Raw genomic sequence first — 18,804 nt, 5'->3', positions numbered from 1 at the left:
GGGGTCTCTAATTGATCCACACACCAATAGCAATGATCTCAAGTGTAGTATAGTCTGATCATTGTCAGGGTTTGTTTTTTAACATGCTTAACAAGTTGCATTAAAAAACATCACTTGACCAACCCTGCACAATTTAATTCAAAGTCCACAACTCAATACAAAGCGCCAAAAATGAGCATAATAGGTCCCCTTTAAGGTTACCCTGAGTGCTATTGTTTAGGGAAGAAGATCAAAAGATTGCCAGCAGTCTTTAGTTGATGGACTCGTATAACTCCCATGAATTGACTTGCAAGATTGGACAAAATCTTATTCAATGCTTTGTTGTGGTTCAATTGCTCTGTTCCCAAGACGGCATACACCGATGTGTAGTGGTAATAATGAGAGAAACATGGATGAAAACAGCCCATGGTCCAAAAGAGTGGCAGTGGAGGACTTTGTGACTTTCACGAGCCACTCGTGGCCAGAGCTTTTGTAATGATGGTTGGGAAGGCACTGCCGTTGCCTTCAGATCTGTGCATTAAGAGTTTTCCAACTTCCTCTTCATCATGGAGTGACTGTTTCCCATAATGTGTCTTCCACCAGGTCTGATACTAGACGGGCAGAGTAAAAAGAAGTGAGAATGAAATAAAGAAGAAAATGGGAGCAAATGTCTTAACAGATCAACAGCCAATGAATTGAAGACAGACCATCAGCATTAATTAACGACATGCTGTTAAGTCCCAGAGTGACAGAGTATACAAAACCTTTTGGATTTGTTGTCATGTGATGTGACTATCCCAGCATATGGCTTCCCCAATGATCAGTTGGTGTCAATCCCTGTTTTCCTGGCAAAGTTCTTCTTACTTGTTTCAGTTCTGTGTTCTCAAACTCCTCCAGCTGACGTAAGAAGCCCAGGTTGGGTCCTGCACATGGCCGTGCTGCCCTCACTGCTGCTAGGGACTCTACCCAACCCCGACCGGTCACGGTCATGATGTAGGCCACCACCAGTGTCACACTACGAGACACCCCTGCCACACTGAAACAAAAGAGCGGTCATATAATGTAGCCGACAAAGATTAATCATTTTTGATAAGAAATTCTAACGGTCTTTGCCTTGCTTACCAGTGGACAAGGCAGCCCTCTCCTTTCGCCCTGGATTTATGAATGAACACGATGCTGTCTTTGAAGTACTGGATCCTAGCAAAATTGGAAGCATTGACCGACTTTAAATACATTCAATAAATGAGTAGGAATTGCATTATAATATTTCTCAAGAAAACAAGTCATTTTATTCTATGTTTTATACAGTCATAGAAAGAATATTAGAATATATTATAGAATAGAATATAGAATATTTAGTTTATTTGTTCACTTTAATGCTTGGTACAACAAAAGGTACATTTGTTCTTACATCAATAGCTATGGCATTGTACCACAAACAACAGTGCTTTTAGGCATTCCATATTGTCATGTTCATGGTATTCCTCAGGTAACATACTTGTAGTGGTACTAACCATTACATTTAAAAATAAATTGAAGAAACAAGGCTTGGCTAATCAAGTTTTCCATAACTGTATAAGGACTGATTCATTTTCAGTAATTCTCCAATAAATAATACTATCAAATAAAAATGTATTATTATATCATATTATTGTGTATATAGTGTAGTGTAGTAGTGTATCGTGTAATTCCGTAATCACTGTTATGTGTTATTTTGAAACATTAAATATAGCAAATTGATCTCTTAATTCCTGGGCTTCAGAGGCAAATTATGCCTGAAAATGACATTTTTCTCATTCAGTGGTTCTCAACTCATTGTTCGGGACCCAAAAGTGGGTTGCGGGGCCGTTATCAGTGGATCGCGGGCCTTGCCAAAAAATGAACTAATAATTTAATGACCTAATGACTGTGAACGCATCTCACATTCTTGTCGATGCCATTGCAGCATTGTGAGGTGCGTTCAATGTTTCTAAGCAACTGTCAAGTTTGTGTGGGAGAGGAAGGACATTGAGTGGAGACTTTACGTGCGGGCTGTCCGACACACTGTTGCAGATATCTGCTAGAGACGAGCACGCCACGAACATGACAGTGTATTGCAGCTCTTAAAATATAAGATATATGAGAAGTTTGAGTTGAAAAATTCCTGCAATTTAGGTCACTGCTTGTCATTGAGGGGTGGTGGTGTGCTCTGCAGCCGAACCAGTTGAGAACCACGGGTCTACATGGACTTAGCGTATATTGTACTTACAGATTTTGCTTCTTGTGATCAGCTGCAGATATACAAAGATATGTCATGCCCTGCAGAGGAAAAAAACAGTTTAGATAGTAAATACTGTACTTTCAGATCAACAAAATAAAATGGGACAACAGTGACCTGCCAGATAATGTGCCAAGAGTCACTAACATTCCCGTTAAGGCAGAGGAAAGGACAGCTCCTGAAACCTTGCCACTTTGACCCTGCTACTCAACACGGGTGTAGTAGGTAATGATCATGATACATGCTTGAATGTGTATTTTTTGCACCTGGCAGCGAGCGTGTACACACGTGTGGCCCAGAAACTAGCTTGTCCCTCAATGGCTTAATGAGGTCGCTCAGAAAGCCCCCGAAGCCCTCTGGGACACACTAAGTTCACACAGATTTGATGTATTACTTTTACACACTTGTCTCTTTTGGTCAAGCATTGCAAACCACTGTAAATAATTGCTTTTCTATCAATTTTATCATCACTGTGACTACAGATAAGTAATGCTATTAATAGATTATAAACCAAAAACAGTCAGTTTGACACGATGAATCTCCATACTGCCCAGTAAACTGACATCTTAAATAGGCACAACACTATTTTCCCAGAAGTCAGTCAGTTACTTATGCAAATGAACCACCTCATATGCTCATTTAGGGTGACACTGCTAAAGCAAATGTGAGTCATTATTGTACCACAGAGATCTAAAGGCCAGGCCATGTGTAAAGAAGAGGGAAACCAACAATATTACTTCAATACTTCCAATGGCTCATATAAAATCATGACCATACTACAAAGTACGTCTGGATAGCTGTTCGCATTTCCATTTTGTAGGGATTTCTGCCAATTTTTTTAAATATTTATTTGTTGTATAGTACCCCTATTTTGTTTACACAATTAGACGTGATGTGAAGACCGGAAGTGTGTTATATGCTGGGTGCAAGAATAAACGTGCCTCTTGTCTTTTTTCCACTCAGAACTTGCACGACGTCAGCAGGCATTGAAAAAAGTTTTTTTTACATTCAAGTAAAACAACACGGTATAAAAACTCATTCAGATTGAGTCACACACACAGCATCCTCTGCTAAATTAAGCTAACGCAGTTAGGTTCTATTCGAGAGAATTTTTCACGTTTTTTTTTCCCAATTTGCTTCAGTGTTTTAGGTCACCGTTCTGTTTTGATTGGCGGTTCATTTGATTTCACGGTTCAAACAGTGCCTATCTTGCTAAACTCACATTTTACGTGTCACATTGAGATATAGCACATGAGCTACTGTCTACTGAAGAGAGAGGAATGAGGCAACACAGACAGTGTGGGAGAAGTGGTCTCGGACAGTGGCTATACACTGGCTGCATTTGTTACTATGAGTGGGGCGCACTGGCAACTAAGTCGAGAAACAATTTACCTCTAAGACAGGTGCAGCTGTATCGTGGATGGACAGGATGTGGGTGATATTGTGCTGCGTCAGCAGATCCTTGTCACGGGCATCTGTAGATTCAAGGGAGACCACAAAATATGTATTCCTCTCTTCTAAATTACCATAATTGACCCTTAGTAGGGTCATACCTAATTATAGTTATTTTTGCCCAACAACAAACACCCTCCCAACATGTCTCCTGAGAAAACACGGCCTTGCGGCCAACAGGTTTTGCTCATTTTGAATCGAAAGAAAAACCGGAAAACCAGTGTTTCTAAAACGTCTCCCAGCTTGTCCTAAAGCAAGAAACATACATCTTTTAATCAAATTTTACTCTTTAAAAGGAAGCCAAGCCTTGGACAGATGTGTCTTGTTCTCAGGTTTTGCAGTATTCTCATTATACCACCTAAAACCCCGAACCCTCTTCCATTCAAGGAGGGAGGAGTCATCCAAATTTTTCAACATTTGCTCAATTTACTGGCTTGTGGTTTGAATTATCTTTGGTTTTCTTAAAATCAATTAAGTTCACTTTTGTCTTTGTTACATGTGTATTCGTTATGTGTGTATTGATAGTGGGTAATTACCATAGCAACACAGACACAACTTAGTACCCCCCCGGTTTGAACAGATTAATAGATACATAGAGAAAAGATAGATGATGTACCTTTGATATTTCCAAGATACAGATCTGGAAGAACCTGGAAGATAGAAAAATAAATTGAATGGTGCAAACAGGAGCTGTCAGAAAAAGAAAACAGGGAACTGTAACTGACCTTATTGATGCCATTACCCATGTTTGCCTAACGGATTGGAAAAACAATTCAAGTTAAAAATTAAAATCTTATCAAACTTGCAAATACAGCATCACTTTAGCCAAGTCCCGTTGACCGTCTGGTGACCAATGTCACGTCTTGTCACGTTCACGGCCCCAATGACGACTTCTTAACATGACCCGTGGGATCATAAATCTTTCAACGTGTCTGCAGCTCACGCCCCTATGATGATTTGGGATGAGGTAATGTGACCTACACGGCAAAACTGCTACTTGGATGTTTATATTTAGACCTTTAGGGGATCAAGTGACTGATGACAAGCACATTCCAAACAAAGATGGCCACGGACCAGAAATTAGAGGAGAATATAACTAGGAGGTACAAACTAGGTTAAATTAATTGACACAGATGCCTTTTAATGGCTTTGTCTTCATCGTCGGAGTTATTCACTACTGCCGCCAGTGGTTAGCATGTAGGCCACGCAGTCAGGAGATCGGGATCTTGATTCTCCGCTTGGGCATCTCTGTGTGGAGTCTGTATGTTCTCCCCATGCATGCATGGGTTTTCTCTGGTTAGTCCGGTTTTCTTCCACATTCCAAAAACATGTTAGGTTAATTGGTGACTACAAATTGTCCATAGGTATGAATGTGAGTGTGAATGGTTGTTTGTCTATATGTGTCCTGTGATTGGCTGGCAACCAGTCCAGGGTGTACTCCACCTCTCACCTGAAGTCAGCTGGGATAGGCTCCAGCATACCCGTGACCCCAGTGAGGATAAGCGGTATAGAAAATGGATGGATGGATTCAGTACTGCCGATGAGCAGAATATTGTAATGTACATCTGTACAGACAGTAATGTAAAATTATGATATTAATAGGACTGTCAAAGTTCCCTTTAACACCATTATTATTTTTGATGCGCGATTAACTTGCACACATCCTGTTTGACCCTTAGGCCCGCACCAGGTCTTGAGAAAATGCAGTGGTTTTGCAGTTAATGTTGCGCCCCAAGAGGGCTTTTGAATTGTAAGTTTAGCTTCATAGCACTGGCAGATGGCTCTCGCAACAAGACCAAAATTATTTGCATTATTTGCGTCACTGTGGGTTCAGTTAACACTAGAGTACTTCAAGTCTCAAATGCCACTTACTGTGCTCAGCTGTAGAAATTGCAGAATCTAGAGAATGTGCTGGTGCACTGCAGGTATTTTTATTATCATTTATACAGTGGTACCTTGTCCCAACGAACCAGTGTTTTTTTTAGATAAGAGCCATCTCTCGGCTGCAAACTAAAATTTGTGTTACAAGCTGCTACTTACCTGCAGGCATAGCCGAAGACAGCTATTTGCAGGGTGTGTGTGGATTAAGTTGCCAGACTACGAAAAGTGTGATAAAATGTGTGTGAAAGAGGATTTGTGTCTGTGTTTGGAAATTAAGTATAAGCTGGAGCCTGTCTGCAATACAGTATATGGACACAGTAATAGTTCTGTAAGTCTGTTCTTCAGTGCTTTTGTAAGTTGTCAATATTTTTCCCAACATCCTTTTTTAATTTCATTTAGTCCGTGTACAATAGTAGTATAATCATAGGATGTCTGGTAAGGTCAAAGTTCATGTCAGAAGTTCATGTCAGCTCCCTGTCAGCACGATGGTGGGAGACTTTCAATTGGCCTGGAAGTCAAAGCAAGCTTTGAGAGAACTGGGGTCAAAGGTCCTTGTCACTATTCTCTACTATGATTTTGTCACTCATCTCCACATTCTTACTTTGAGCAGCTACCATGTTAAAGTCATACAGCTTGTATAGCATCTCAGTATAATTAATCACCTAACGTTGTTTCACATTCCAAGTGTGCTTTTTTTTTGTTTTTCTTTTGGCTTTTGCCTGATTACAGAGTCGCCTAAGTGAATCTTTTTTGATCTTGCTGAAGATTTTTTCCTCTGCATTGATTATGTATTGGCAGAATATAGATGGACAGATTTGCATTTCATTAAAATTGCTCATAGATTTTGTTTTCTTACAAAAGTAGACTCGGAGAATATGTGAAAATGAAAACATCCCCATAATAGCCTAACTTCATTACCTCTGCCAACCCTGGGTCCAATATCTACATTATACTTACAGTACAATGAGGATATTTTGAACCCTATTTGAGGACACTATTAAAGGGATACTTGGTGAATTTAACTATACTTGGTCAGTGTTGGATGGACAGTAAACAAATGTTTTCGCTATTGTGATTATGGATAAAAGGAAATCTACGCATGGTTCAAAATTCCCAAAATAACTTTAAAATCCAGTCTGCCATTTTTTACCTGCACATTGTGTGCGTGCCAAGTTGCCAAGTTGTTTTGTGTACTTTCACTTTAAATGTTAACGTCGACGGTCCACAGTGCAATCCTGCTGTTTGGCTGGAGACTTCCTTTAATACTTCAACTAGCACTTAGCAGAGCAGAGGACAGCACGAATGGCGTTGTTCTTACGTGGAAGCCGTCTGTTTAATATTCGGAAAACGGCGACAGCGATGCAGTCCTCCTGGTAACGTGTTGATTTTCCATTACAAACTATGTCTGTTGAAATATTGTGTTTACGTCGTGGAATCGGTTGCTAATCGAGGAGAAACTTGTCGCTGCACGTTCTCGAGAGATGTGCAAGTCATGAACGAGTCGTTCAAAATTCGTCCTTGTTGAGTCCTTTGTTGAATTGGAACTAACGGGTACTTGTCTCGTTTAAGTCGTTTACCTACTCACACTTGTTACCGCTAGCTAAATTGGAAAAGGAGTATGAAATTCTATCATTTATACCGGTCTAAGTAATTTTCTTGTCATTAGAAGAATTTATACCAAAATATAAAAATGATCGCAGAACCTTTATGTAAACATAGCATGTAGTTAGCCAAATTTTGATTTGTCTCTTTTCAACTTCACAAAGGGTTTCAAATGGAGTGAGGAACAAAAACTAATTTCAAATGAAGTGGAGACAAAGTAAAACACACCACTTCCACACGGAATGGGAGGAGATATTTTTCCACTGTCATGTCGGACATACCATTGCTTACTGCATGCAGTGTTAAGGTAATGCAACATAATGGCATTACATAGAACTTGTCCTTCAATATTTTTGACTAATAATAGGCTGTATTCAACTACAGCGATAGGGACGAGGGAGCGATATTCAAACCCCAATCTTGCGAGGGATGACCATACAGAGTATATTGCCCAACACTGGAATTGCCTTTAGCATCTTTTACAAAGTAACATCTATTTTTTGCAGCTCCTCACTGACATCTGGCAGGCAGAATGTTAACGGAGTGGATCTTTACTACGAGAAGACAGGCACAGGGAAACATGCAGTGCTGTTGCTTCCCGGTGCTTTGGGTACATACAACATTACATCTACAGTACATACTAAGGGAGAGTCAATACTCCTAGATATTGGAATAATGTGAATAGGGTCTGTCTCATATTCATAATATATATTTTTTTGTTTACACCAGGAAGCACTAAGACAGATTTTCAACCCCAGTTGAAGTCTTTGAACAAGGAGCTGTTTACTATAGTGGGCTGGGATCCTCGTGGTTATGGACGATCACGACCTCCAAACAGAGACTTCCCACCTGACTTCTTTGAAAGGGATGCAAAGGATGCAGTGGATTTGATGAAGGTGAGAGACAGAGCATGTAAACAAATCTAATTAAACTACCGGAGGTAAACTGCTAATATGTTTTGCTTCAGTATAGCTCACTAATGCACTGTGTTTCTATTTTAGACATTGGGGTTTGACAAGTTCTCTCTGCTGGGGTGGAGTGATGGCGGAATCACGGCCTTAATTGCTGCTGCGATGAACCCCACATTAATCAACAAGATGGTCATATGGGGAGCCAATGCTTTTGTATCTAAACAAGACCTTGACATGTACAATGGTGAATTCACTGTACATTTTACTCTTCAACTCGTTTTGATTCATCTATCAACCAGCATGTTTTGTCACATTGTCTTGCATTTCTGTGCCGCCTGCGCCTTCATTTGACCGCCAAGCGATCCGTGATGTATCCAAATGGAGCACAAGGATGAGGCAGCCGATGGAGGAGATGTATGGAGCAGAAGCCTTTGCTAAAACATGGGTGGCCTGGGTGGATAGATTTGCCCAGTTTGCCGAAAGACCACAAGGTAAGGATTTGTGAGTGAGTGAGTGCAAGCAAGATCATCAGGGTTATCCTGGAAGGACCACGGTCACCCTACTAAGCATATTCTTTTATCTTAACACTCGCCAAGCCGTTGTCACTTTTCCATTTAGTAGTGTGATTGATTGAGGCTAAAGGTGCAACTTCAAGCTCACAAAAGCATTTGCTCCTCCCAGATATCGTCCTGGCCACACTCAGACAAATGGTAGTTGACCTTGTCTCTTAGATTTGGTATTTCTGGGTACAATTCGGATAATTTATACAGTAGATTCCATCCATCCATCCGTCTTCTATGCCGCTTATCCTCACAAATGTCGTGGGTATGCTGGAGCCTATTACATTATATTCGTTCTCTAATATTTATATTTCTAAAGCTAGAAATATAAATGTCTTAAGAAAATCGTTGTGTGTATCTGTACCGTAATTCAACTTTTTTATACCATAAATGCCACATGTTTTTAAATTCCTCTCTTTAGGGAACATCTGCATTGAACTTCTGCCCCTGATCAGCTGTCCGACTCTCATCATTCATGGAGAAAAAGATCCCATGGTGCCCAGCTTCCACCCGTACTTCCTTCTCAAACATATCCAGGGATCACGGTGAGACAATACAAAATACAGTGGGGGGGGTGAACCTGAGGACTTTTCCAAGTTTACCCCTGTACAAATATATCAACAGCCCAGAATTGTTATGGTACGTTTATTGTTTATTGTCCTCATGCTAGTCATTTAATGAATGTGATCACTCCTCCTCACACAATAGAGAGCAGATGAAAAATGTTAAACATAAAGAGATAAGGCAATTGGGGAACAACGAACAAACAACCGGTTCTATATGAAGAGTATTCTTAAATTACTTTTGTTATGATCTGGTGCAAAGACAACAACAATTTTATGAAAGCTGCTGTATCATACAGTACATATAGTACATTCAGTGATAACTGATGTTAACTCAACTTTAGTATGTTGCTATCATTAGCTAACAACACAACTGTGTGTGCCCATGTTACATCGGGCAGGGTTAGTATGTGCCTTTTTGATTGGAAGGCTTTGGTCCTCCACTGTCCCCCACTGGGGGACAGAGATGTTTTCACACCTATATATCTGCTATTCATCTGTACTGTACAGACTGAACTCAATACTGAAACCAGCCAAATGCACCAAAATGGAGAGCAGTGAAGCATACAAGCGTGTTCAGGAGTCAAATTGGCCTGCCCCACTATTTGTGAAGTACTGGGTTAGGGTAAAGGTGTGTCTTTTAGCCATCTGTAGGGTCAGAATGCTTATTTGTCGGTAGGGGATTTAATACTTTCACAAATTCATTTATCACCTTAATTTTCTTTTTGGATTGTTTTACATTCTATCTCTCTGTGCTAACAATAAACCCACCATATTATTCTGCACTGTTCATATATTTGTAAGGGGGCAAACTTATTAGTCAAACTTATATATTTAGTGAATTTGGATGTTAGATGTTTTTTTAGGTAAATTATAGTCACTGATTCAAAAAAAAATCTGTAAATGTTTTTCTTCATCAGCTTTCATTAGTGATATAATTTATTCATACAATCACAAGTGGTCGACAAGTCATTATTTCCTGTTTGATTAGTAAAACAATTTCCAACTAGTAATGTGGCAACAAAACAGGAGCTGCTTGAGGAAAAAACCTAAAAACTTGATCACAGTCAATGTACCGAGAATCTGGTCTAAAATCAGTCACCAATTTTTCTTTTTTTTTCCCATGTGTAATATAAGAATTATGCCATCTGTGCTAATTGTTATGTCCTAAATTTAGATTACATCTGATGCCAGAGGGAAAACACAATCTTCATCTGAGGTTTGCTGAAGAATTCAACAAACTGGTGGAAGACTTTCTGGAAGGACAGAATATTTACACTCCAAAAAAACATTCACTGTGATGATGCAGAGGTCATTACATCAAGCTATTAATTTCCGATTTTCATTTTTGTTAACCATTATATGTGATAAGATTAGTTTAAATTGACTACTGAGCAATGAGGACAGCAGCAATCAAGCTATTTTTACTGGGAAGAGTCTTTTTGTTTGTCTTTTTTTGTTTTTTGTCTTTTTATCAAAGGGAGCAATTACATTTCTGGAAGACAAAATTCTGGCAGCATAAAACCAAAACGCAGTCTCGCCATGTAAAAAGGAAATTGGCACAAGAAGATGAGGAGACTTGTACACAAGCAGATCTGTTTTAAAGTTGACAGGAAGCCAGTGCAAAGACCTGAGTATTGGACTACGATGGTCATATTTCCTAGTTCTAGTCAGGACTCGAGCAGCAGCATTTTGGATGTACTGTAGCTGTTTTACAGCTTGTTTAGTGAGGCCGTTACAGTAGTCTACAGTTGTGTAGTCTGCTGAAGTGTACTTACACTTTAATGTGTTCAGACTCACACAAAATGGCCAAAATATTGAGTGTGCGGTGATGGACACTCATCACCCTCATTAGTCGCTATCTAGGCTACGTGGTGTTAGGGGAGCAGAGTTGCCAACTTATCGAGTTTCGCAAGTATTAAGCCCCCATGGTGACTTTTTAAAATAAAACGACCATTAGCAAATCTAGCAACTGTTTGGGGTGTATTTGGAGACTGATTTGAAAGTACATATTGTTCCTCAGACTGGAATATATGGAATATAATCACTACATTCCGATGTAACACCATCTTGGTCCTTTATTGTAAAAAGCATGTCATGCAATTTTCTGCCAACACGCTAGCAACCTCAACTCTTACTGACCCATTATCTTGTTAACTTCTTTCATCCTTAGCAAACAGTGGTAATTTAAGAGAAACAGGGAGTTGTTGGGCCTGGAACTAAACAATGTGTTATAACAGTCACTTTGAATTCAAATGTTGATTAGAAATTTGAGAAGTCGGCAATGTGAGATGTACTGTACATCCACTGGATGATTGATATCCACACAGGAACCAATTATGCAAATTATAGACAATTACTTAATTGTCAACAATCATGACTTCTAGGGCAGCCAATAGCAACTTTCCTTACTCAGGATTTTGAAACACTGAAGGGAATGAGAGGGAGTAACGTAAAGCTCATTGTGAGGGAAAGTAATTCTATATCTGCAGTAAGTCTGCAACGCCATTAATCATAGATACTTTATTGATCTCCAAGATCAATGATTGATGAAATTAAGAAAGCACTACACTGTCAACATTTGCACCCTCAAGTACACATGGTGAGATGTCTGAAGGGATATTGGACTAAAGGTTTTTGGAGCCACTGCATTAGTATCAAGTGAGACATTTGAAGTTAACTTCCACATTTAAAAAAATGTGTAAATGTACTTATATGGTACCCAATACGCTGTAATGCATCACCACTCCATGAAAAAGTCTTGTTACTCAGCTGTCACGGTGGCTGGTTCAGATCTGGACTTTGGATCCATACAGGAGCAGCGCTTACATAGACCATGTCCAAGCACATCAACAGAGGCTCAATTTGCATGACAATGACATTGACCACAAGTGGCCAAGACGTGTCTATCGATTGCCTCCATATTTAGCAGTCCAGTCTACTCGTCCATGTACTGGTGGGATGGTAGTGTTTCTGGAGAATGTATTCATTCCTGAGAAGCTTGTACTTGTACAAGGGACTTGAGGAGATCTGAAGTCATCGTGGTCTTTCTGGATCTCTGGAGATCAGGAAAGGTTGATTATTGTAACTGCTTGGATTATTTAAAACTGTATTTTACATTTATTTACACTATTTACAGTGGAAAAGCTTCACAAGTGATCCAATTCTTCTCGCCCCCTCTAAGTCTGTGACTATGCATTTTTGTTACAGATATGCACTCTGGGTGGAGCAACCCTAAAACATAGGCAGTCCTTTTCAAATCTGGCCTTATTTCAGAACCCCTTCCTGACACAACCCTCCCATTTTCCCGGGCTTGGAACCGGCACTGGACAGTTCCAATGTTGAACCTGCTCAGCAACATGTACCACTACACTAACCAGTGAAATGCCTAATATATGCCTACATCTCATTTATCATTATCATTTTTACAGTATGACGAGGGCCAATAAAAAACTAAAACTAGCCGTGGGCTGAAAATGCCCACTTAGAGCACTTTGGACACCCCTGTTTTCCGCCATTTCTTTTTAGGAAAGTGCAATGATGTAGACAAGTGCAACAGTAACTTATAACTAGGCATGATGAGTCGCTGTATTTGTTTACTGAGTAAATGCTTAACACGAGGTACACTTCCTGTGCCTCACTGAGTGTGTACCGTGTGGAAAATCGGTATGTCTCCGGTATGTCTCCGGTAAGGCTCCGTACTGAAAAATCTGATTACAAATACATGTAACATTACATCCAGAGTATATACCCTGTATATTGTATTTACCTTTATTAGAGAAGATCCCGCTCTTGGACAGTTTGATTTTTGAGTCAATCTTTAGATCGGCGGGGGAAGACAGATCAACTAAACATGCTGATGGAAAGTCTGTTGGAGCAGTTGAAGGTATGAACAGGACACTTTTTAGACATTATAGTCACCTTTAATGTCAGGTGACATTATGTTGACTTATAATAAGTAATAATAAGTATTGACGTGTGTTGATGTGGCGTACCAGCACAGGGGCCTCCGATCTGTGTCATTTGTTTAGTATCTCTTGTTTCTGACTTCTCACAAGGTGAAATATTTGTCTTGGACATGAAGGAATCTGGAAAGAACGTAGGGTATTTAGCCACAAATCATTTTAAAATGTTATATATGCACACTGAAAGACTTGCTTCCTTTTACCTTATCCTCAAGAGCATAATAGTTGTCCATAATTGTTTTTTTGAGAGTGAACAGTTCTCAGACTGACCTTTAATAAGAGGCAGCTCCACTTCCTGTTCGTGAGCTAAACCCAAGAGCTGCCACAGGCTTCTGCTGACTGCTTGGTTGCCCGTTGAGGAGCTGCTTTTTGGGTCAATGCCTGAAAAAAAAAAAAGTATCAAGACAGAATCCACTATTTTCCTCTGTTGGTTTGCTAATAGAAAACTTTACAATGTCCATCCATCCATTTTCTATATCACTTGTCATCATTCGAGTGCTGAGTTGTTGTTGAGATGTTTTCTCACCTGGTAGATATCTGGACTGCCGCAGATAGTGTTGCTTAGGTGACAGTGGTATGGAGTCACCTCTGTCCAATCCATTGCTGCTTGTTGGTTTTAATGGCGTGGGTGTCCTGGATGCTGGAAAACTAGACAGCAGTCCTTTTTTCTTTTAATAAAGTCTTCAAGATGTACTAAAATATAACAGTGAACCAAATAGTACATACCAACTGCTGGGCACATCAAAGGTTCCGTCCCTCAAAGAATTCATTGTTGGTTTTTTGGAAATGGAAACTCCAACGTCTGCATCATCAGAAGTGTCCCAACTGTCGACGGACTTGATAGACATTTGGCCCCATCGTCTTCGTCCAGCCCTCACTCTGGTAACACTGTTCTCTGTCCCCGTGGCTGCTTCTTTTGTTGTCTTTCATTTTTTTAGGAAAGGGGAGGGAATTAGTTCTTTAAAATCATGTTGCCATTCAACTGTACTCACAAAAGGCCGGACGTAGGCCCCTGGTGCCTACTGGCCTATCCATTCGCTTCTCCCATTAACATTTATCATGCTGTGTTACTGCAATTTCCCTGACTTTGTGGATTCTATCCAGTCATATCTCAAATCGTTCTAATGATGTATTTTGTGTAAGGTGGCAGCTGTTGTTAATTACTTGGAAATTATTTTAAAATGATGTCATAGAGTCACAAATATAGCCCAGGCTGTGGGTTTGACTTTTAGATTTGATTGGGTCTATGTATGTTATTTTTAATGGTGTTCTTTCATTATATGACTTGGCTACATTGCATGCATGCATGTGTGTTCCAATAATGTCAGATGCCATGCTTTAGGTGTGCTTGAGGCTTTAGCACGGTACGATTGGCCGAGTGTGGGTAGGCATTTGGTGATACGTACCGCTATCAGTTGCTTATTTTTAACCAAACTGAGTGGTTCCTGCTGTTCCTCCGACAGCATGCTGGGACATGTTTGTTGTTGTGTGTCCACCTGCTGGGACAGTTGGATAGGCTGAAGGGGCTGATGGGGCTGATGGAGAGACTGGCTACAGGTTTGTGACTCTGTTTGGGTCTTTCTCGGCTCCAACTTGCTTGTCTTACACAAAGACAAAGCGTTTGCCTCCACAGTGTCTTTGACCATCGTTGCCTGGACTTTGGGCTGCTTTGAATACTTGAGTGGGTCACAGAGTGCCTGACCCACATAGAAGTATGGATACTGCAGAGCCTGAAAAATACAAACCATGTTGAGCACAAGATTTTGTTCACAAAATGTAATAACATCTACAGCCTATTTCAGTTCAGTGGTTGTTGAATAAATTGCTTATTCACAGTTTTTTTGTCTCTCTTCCATTTCTTATTTTTGCATTTTAAAGCTCTACTAAGAACCTCACAAGATCCAACAATGCAGAATGTAAATTATTAAAAATTTCAACTAGTTGTAAAGTCTTGTTTGCAGCTTCCTGTCTTAAAAGTAATGAATCAACACATTCTATGTACCTGAGCAGCACTTGGCCTTTTCTTTGGATCCCATTGCAGCATGTCTTTCATCAGTGTGATCGCTTCATTGCTAGCATTGGGAATCAGAGAGCTGAGGCAGGTTGGGATACATTTTGGGAAGCGAAAGTTCATCGAGCTGGCTATAATGTAGCCCTCAGGCCATTCAGCCTAATGTGATGAAAGACACGATCAAAACACAACAATCAATATCATTGATCATTTTGCATATCAAAGTTAAACTCTTGAACCCTGGGCTATTTTGCTCACAGAAAACAAAAGGTTTTTTGCATGGATGGTCAAAGTAAAGGGGATAATTTGATGCTTATTTTAGATTTAGAAATAGGGATCTATACCACTGGGTAAGGCTGTGCTGCTTGTGCAGTGAGTTTTAGATGTTAAATAAGCTCCTTGTGTGTTGACTCACCTTCTTCAAAGTTCCTAACACCTGGCAGATTTTAAAGATCTCATCCACTTCACTGTTGCCGGGAAACAATGGCCGAAATGTGTACAACTCCGCCATAATGCACCCCACTGCCCAGATGTCAATGGGTGAGCTGTAAGAGGTGAACTTGAGTAGAATTTCTGGAGCTCTGTACCTGTTATAACAATAGTTGATACTCACAACTGTTTTTCACACAATTATCAACATTTCACACTTATATCTTTGTTATTAATCCATCACATATACTAACCAGGTATTCTCAAACAAGCCAAGCACTATCTAATTTAAGACTCACCATCTGGTGGACACATAATCAGTGTATGGTGGCTGGGAGCGAATTTCTCTGGCAAGCCCAAAATCTGCAATTTTAACCAGCTCCGGGCCCATGCAGAGCAGGTTCTCTGGTTTCATATCACGGTGGAAATACCCTTGATAACACAAATAAAGTGGAAATTAAAGCAACAGTTGGCCTTTTGGTTGTAACCCAATCAAGTCCGCTGCCCCAAGGAACCCAAAAAAATGTTATTATCTTTATTTCTTTTCTCCATCTTCTTCATCAAAAGGGTTTGCTCTGTAGGAATAGCTGTCTGACTATTTGATGAAAAGAGTGGAGTTTACTGCTTGACCTTTCAATGACCCGGGTAGGTTACCGAGTTTTGGCATCTAAAATTATATTAAAAAGGAGTTGCTTACCATGTTTATGCATAAATGCCAAACCAGACAGCACTTGGAACATGATGTTCCTGATCTCATTTTCGGAAAACATTGCATAGTTCCTGGCAGCATCAAAGTCACAAAAAATAAAACAAGAGATGCATTAAAGTACTGAAGTGAAGCTCACACAAAGCCATATAAGCACAAGAAACTAAAAAATGTAAACTATATCAACAGAACTGATTTTTGCATTGATTTTTTGTTTTCGTGTTATTCTTCATTTTGTTTATGTGAAACTTTCTGGTTTGTTTGCATGCAAGACTTTTTCGTACTGTCAACAACAAGCACATTTTCACCGACTATGGGCCTTAAGTGGAACATTACAAAAAAATGTCACATTCACATACAAATTGCAGAGAGTTCGCACACATGCATAGCAATAACCCATTAATATTTTGGTGCAAATGGCAATAAATATGTGGATATACTATAGCCAAAGATACTATACTGTACTATGGTGTCCCTTCTTCACAGAAGTTATTGATTACAAGAAGTTATTGATTGCACAATTAAAATAAATAGTGACTTCATATAAATGGAAAACATATATGCAACACATATGCAACATTTCATACGTTTCATAGTTCATCATATAATTTAAAAACAATACAGCATATCCTGTTTTTGACATGTGAGTGATTATTGGTGAAATGTAAATGTACCTTACCTCTCATTCATGAGCTGGTAGAGGTTTTCTTTCATATATTCAAAGACAAAAAAGAGATTATCATTTTCCCTTATGACCTCTTTCAGTTTGATCACATTGGGATGGTTCAGTTTCTTCAGGGACTGTACGGGGAAGACAATGAATCAAATGATGTCATCATCTCAACATCTCTGTACAATACAACAGGACAATGGGTCTCTTTAGCCAATGTAGGTGTACCCACGACAGTGCCCAATGAACATATATTGGTCTTGCCGTCACAATAATAAAATAAATTGTCACCTTTAACTCCCTCAGATTCATGCACTCTTCCCAAGAATAAAACTTCCTCTTCATCCTGCAGAATGACATAATTATAATGATTGTTATTGTTTAATTGTGCATGCATCTAGAACAAGTATATGTTAAATGTATCAATTTTACCAATACTTTATTTGGAGGGCTTTTGTACTGTTTTTATTTATTTATAAAAGCATCAGTAGGATGGTCGGATCGATCCAAATACCAGTAATCTTGATACCAGCGTGATAAAATTGATATTCGTCCGTTCTCTTCTTTATTTTCACACACACCTGTTTTTTTCCCGGTTGTATTCATAATTATATTTATTATACTGTATAATATTGACAAACTAAAGGTCTGTTCACTCATACCAAAATTTGCAGAATTTTATTTAGACGACAGTATAGCCATTACATATATATTTATATTGATGGTCCATTAATTTGGCCTCTTTCTATTGCTTACTATTATAAAAGGTGGTGGTTATTGAACATAACTGTCGGGGAGCGATAGTAATACAGGTCTGGGGCGGAATGCAGCATAGTGTACAGTAGTCGCATCTGAATATTCATTTTTATTCCTGTATTATTATACATTCTGGGATTTCATTCACTATGCACTATATAATAACTATACAGTAATAACACTAACTTAATCTGTCACCTAGAGGTCCATGAGTTTATCAAATGATCTCCAGAGACCCCAGTCTAACCCTATATTGCATTAGCTGTAGACACAGGCGGTGCGTTTGAACTTGCCTTTTTATGGCTACCAGCTCCCCGGTCTCATTGCTCCTGCCCAGGAGTACACTTCCATAGGTACCGTCCCCCAGTTGTTTGAGCATGGCGTAGCGGTTCATTTTCCAAAGACTCACTCCTTAGCACTCCTGTTCACAGTCACTGTAAGTTTCACAGTGGCATTCCTGTTGAATTCTGCACTACTTACACTTACTTCCTGTATTAATTCTCAAATAAACTAAGGGCCTTTGTGATTTACCTTTCTCTCTGCAGATTTAGGCTCGGTGTGTGGCTGCAGGTTCCAGGTTTGGTTTGTTTTGCACTACCTGTTTGTCTCATCTAACCAAAGATAAGCCTTTCACAGCAGACAGAAAATCCCCAGTGAGTGGAAGTGGATTAAGTTGACGTGTGGTTCAGAAGGTGTGGGTCAGGAAACAAACTCAAGGGAGGACTGGCAGTCTTACCAAGACTGGAGCAGGTTGTATTTCATTACTAATGTTGTTACCTGACTGCACCCAGTTTAACAACATGTAATCAATATCCATTTTCTATAGCTCTACAGCTGACTTTGAACAAAAGGTGGACTACACCCGGAATTGGGCACATATAACCCATAAGAAGCCATCCATTTTTATTGATTTAAATGTATTGATTGTATTATTATCATTGTGACTACCCTGTCAAATATATGACGGCAGTGTTTACAAAGCTATTGTGAGACCAAACGTACAGTATTTGTTCAGTATCAGTTTCATAAAGTGTTGGTCCACATAACGACCAGCGGGTGGCG

General features: G+C 39.6%; 3 protein-coding genes across 4 annotated transcripts; 1 reads left to right on the top strand and 2 right to left on the bottom strand.

Annotated features, from left to right (window-relative positions):
- Nucleotides 1–235: 235 nt before the first annotated feature.
- On the bottom strand, nucleotides 236–4,970 carry LOC131129129 (dual specificity protein phosphatase 22-B-like). The gene is made up of 7 exons (XM_058072311.2): nucleotides 4,414–4,970; nucleotides 4,305–4,338; nucleotides 3,629–3,711; nucleotides 2,228–2,277; nucleotides 1,102–1,176; nucleotides 844–1,015; nucleotides 236–590 (listed from the first exon to the last, which is right to left on the bottom strand). The coding sequence occupies exons 1-7, from the start codon at nucleotides 4,432–4,434 to the stop codon at nucleotides 444–446; spliced, it is 582 nt and encodes a 193-aa protein (XP_057928294.2). The 5' UTR covers nucleotides 4,435–4,970; the 3' UTR covers nucleotides 236–443.
- Nucleotides 4,971–6,763: 1,793 nt separating this feature from the next.
- bphl (biphenyl hydrolase like) lies at nucleotides 6,764–11,285 on the top strand. The gene is made up of 7 exons (XM_058072309.2): nucleotides 6,764–6,942; nucleotides 7,678–7,781; nucleotides 7,901–8,067; nucleotides 8,173–8,326; nucleotides 8,442–8,573; nucleotides 9,064–9,187; nucleotides 10,383–11,285. Exons 1-7 carry the CDS (start codon nucleotides 6,872–6,874, stop codon nucleotides 10,504–10,506), a joined length of 876 nt encoding a protein of 291 aa, XP_057928292.2. The 5' UTR covers nucleotides 6,764–6,871; the 3' UTR covers nucleotides 10,507–11,285.
- Nucleotides 11,286–11,913: 628 nt separating this feature from the next.
- Nucleotides 11,914–18,612, bottom strand: LOC131129124 (serine/threonine-protein kinase MAK-like). 2 transcript variants are annotated; one of them, XM_058072302.2, is made up of 16 exons: nucleotides 18,479–18,612; nucleotides 18,274–18,369; nucleotides 18,036–18,176; nucleotides 17,278–17,332; nucleotides 16,996–17,117; nucleotides 16,308–16,390; nucleotides 15,910–16,042; nucleotides 15,597–15,768; nucleotides 15,173–15,340; nucleotides 14,577–14,900; nucleotides 13,897–14,093; nucleotides 13,697–13,818; nucleotides 13,441–13,551; nucleotides 13,201–13,293; nucleotides 12,975–13,073; nucleotides 11,914–12,263 (listed from the first exon to the last, which is right to left on the bottom strand). In XM_058072302.2, the coding sequence occupies exons 3-16, from the start codon at nucleotides 18,134–18,136 to the stop codon at nucleotides 12,112–12,114; spliced, it is 1,932 nt and encodes a 643-aa protein (XP_057928285.2). In that variant the 5' UTR covers nucleotides 18,137–18,176; nucleotides 18,274–18,369; nucleotides 18,479–18,612; the 3' UTR covers nucleotides 11,914–12,111. The 2 variants fall into 2 exon arrangements, with proteins under 2 accessions (XP_057928285.2, XP_078646157.1); XM_078790031.1 differs by having other exon boundaries at nucleotides 18,274–18,606.
- Nucleotides 18,613–18,804: the final 192 nt, after the last annotated feature.

Source organism: Doryrhamphus excisus, linkage group LG4 (assembly GCF_037039965.1).
Source record: "Doryrhamphus excisus strain RoL-2023G ecotype Guam linkage group LG4, RoL_Dexc_Guam_v1.1, whole genome shotgun sequence".
NCBI lineage: Eukaryota > Metazoa > Chordata > Actinopteri > Syngnathiformes > Syngnathidae > Doryrhamphus > Doryrhamphus excisus.
Note: the sequence above shows the minus strand (reverse complement) of the source record. Positions and strands in the feature narration are given on the sequence as shown.

Coding starts and splice junctions, on each gene's coding strand:
- LOC131129124 (XM_058072302.2), bottom strand. CDS start 18,136: ATGAACCGCTACGCCATGCTCAAACAACTGGGGGACGGTACCTATGGA. Junction 13,819..13,896: donor TTTGATGTGCCCAGCAGTTG/GTATGTACTATT, acceptor ACTGCTGTCTAG/TTTTCCAGCATCCAGGACAC. Junction 13,074..13,200: donor GATCGGAGGCCCCTGTGCTG/GTACGCCACATC, acceptor CTGCTCCAACAG/ACTTTCCATCAGCATGTTTA.
- LOC131129129 (XM_058072311.2), bottom strand. CDS start 4,434: ATGGGTAATGGCATCAATAAG. Junction 3,712..4,304: donor GTATCTTGGAAATATCAAAG/GTACATCATCTA, acceptor TTGAATCTACAG/ATGCCCGTGACAAGGATCTG. Junction 591..843: donor AGAACACAGAACTGAAACAA/GTAAGAAGAACT, acceptor CTGCCCGTCTAG/TATCAGACCTGGTGGAAGAC.
- bphl (XM_058072309.2), top strand. CDS start 6,872: ATGGCGTTGTTCTTACGTGGAAGCCGTCTGTTTAATATTCGGAAAACG. Junction 6,943..7,677: donor ACAGCGATGCAGTCCTCCTG/GTAACGTGTTGA, acceptor TATTTTTTGCAG/CTCCTCACTGACATCTGGCA. Junction 8,574..9,063: donor GTTTGCCGAAAGACCACAAG/GTAAGGATTTGT, acceptor TCCTCTCTTTAG/GGAACATCTGCATTGAACTT.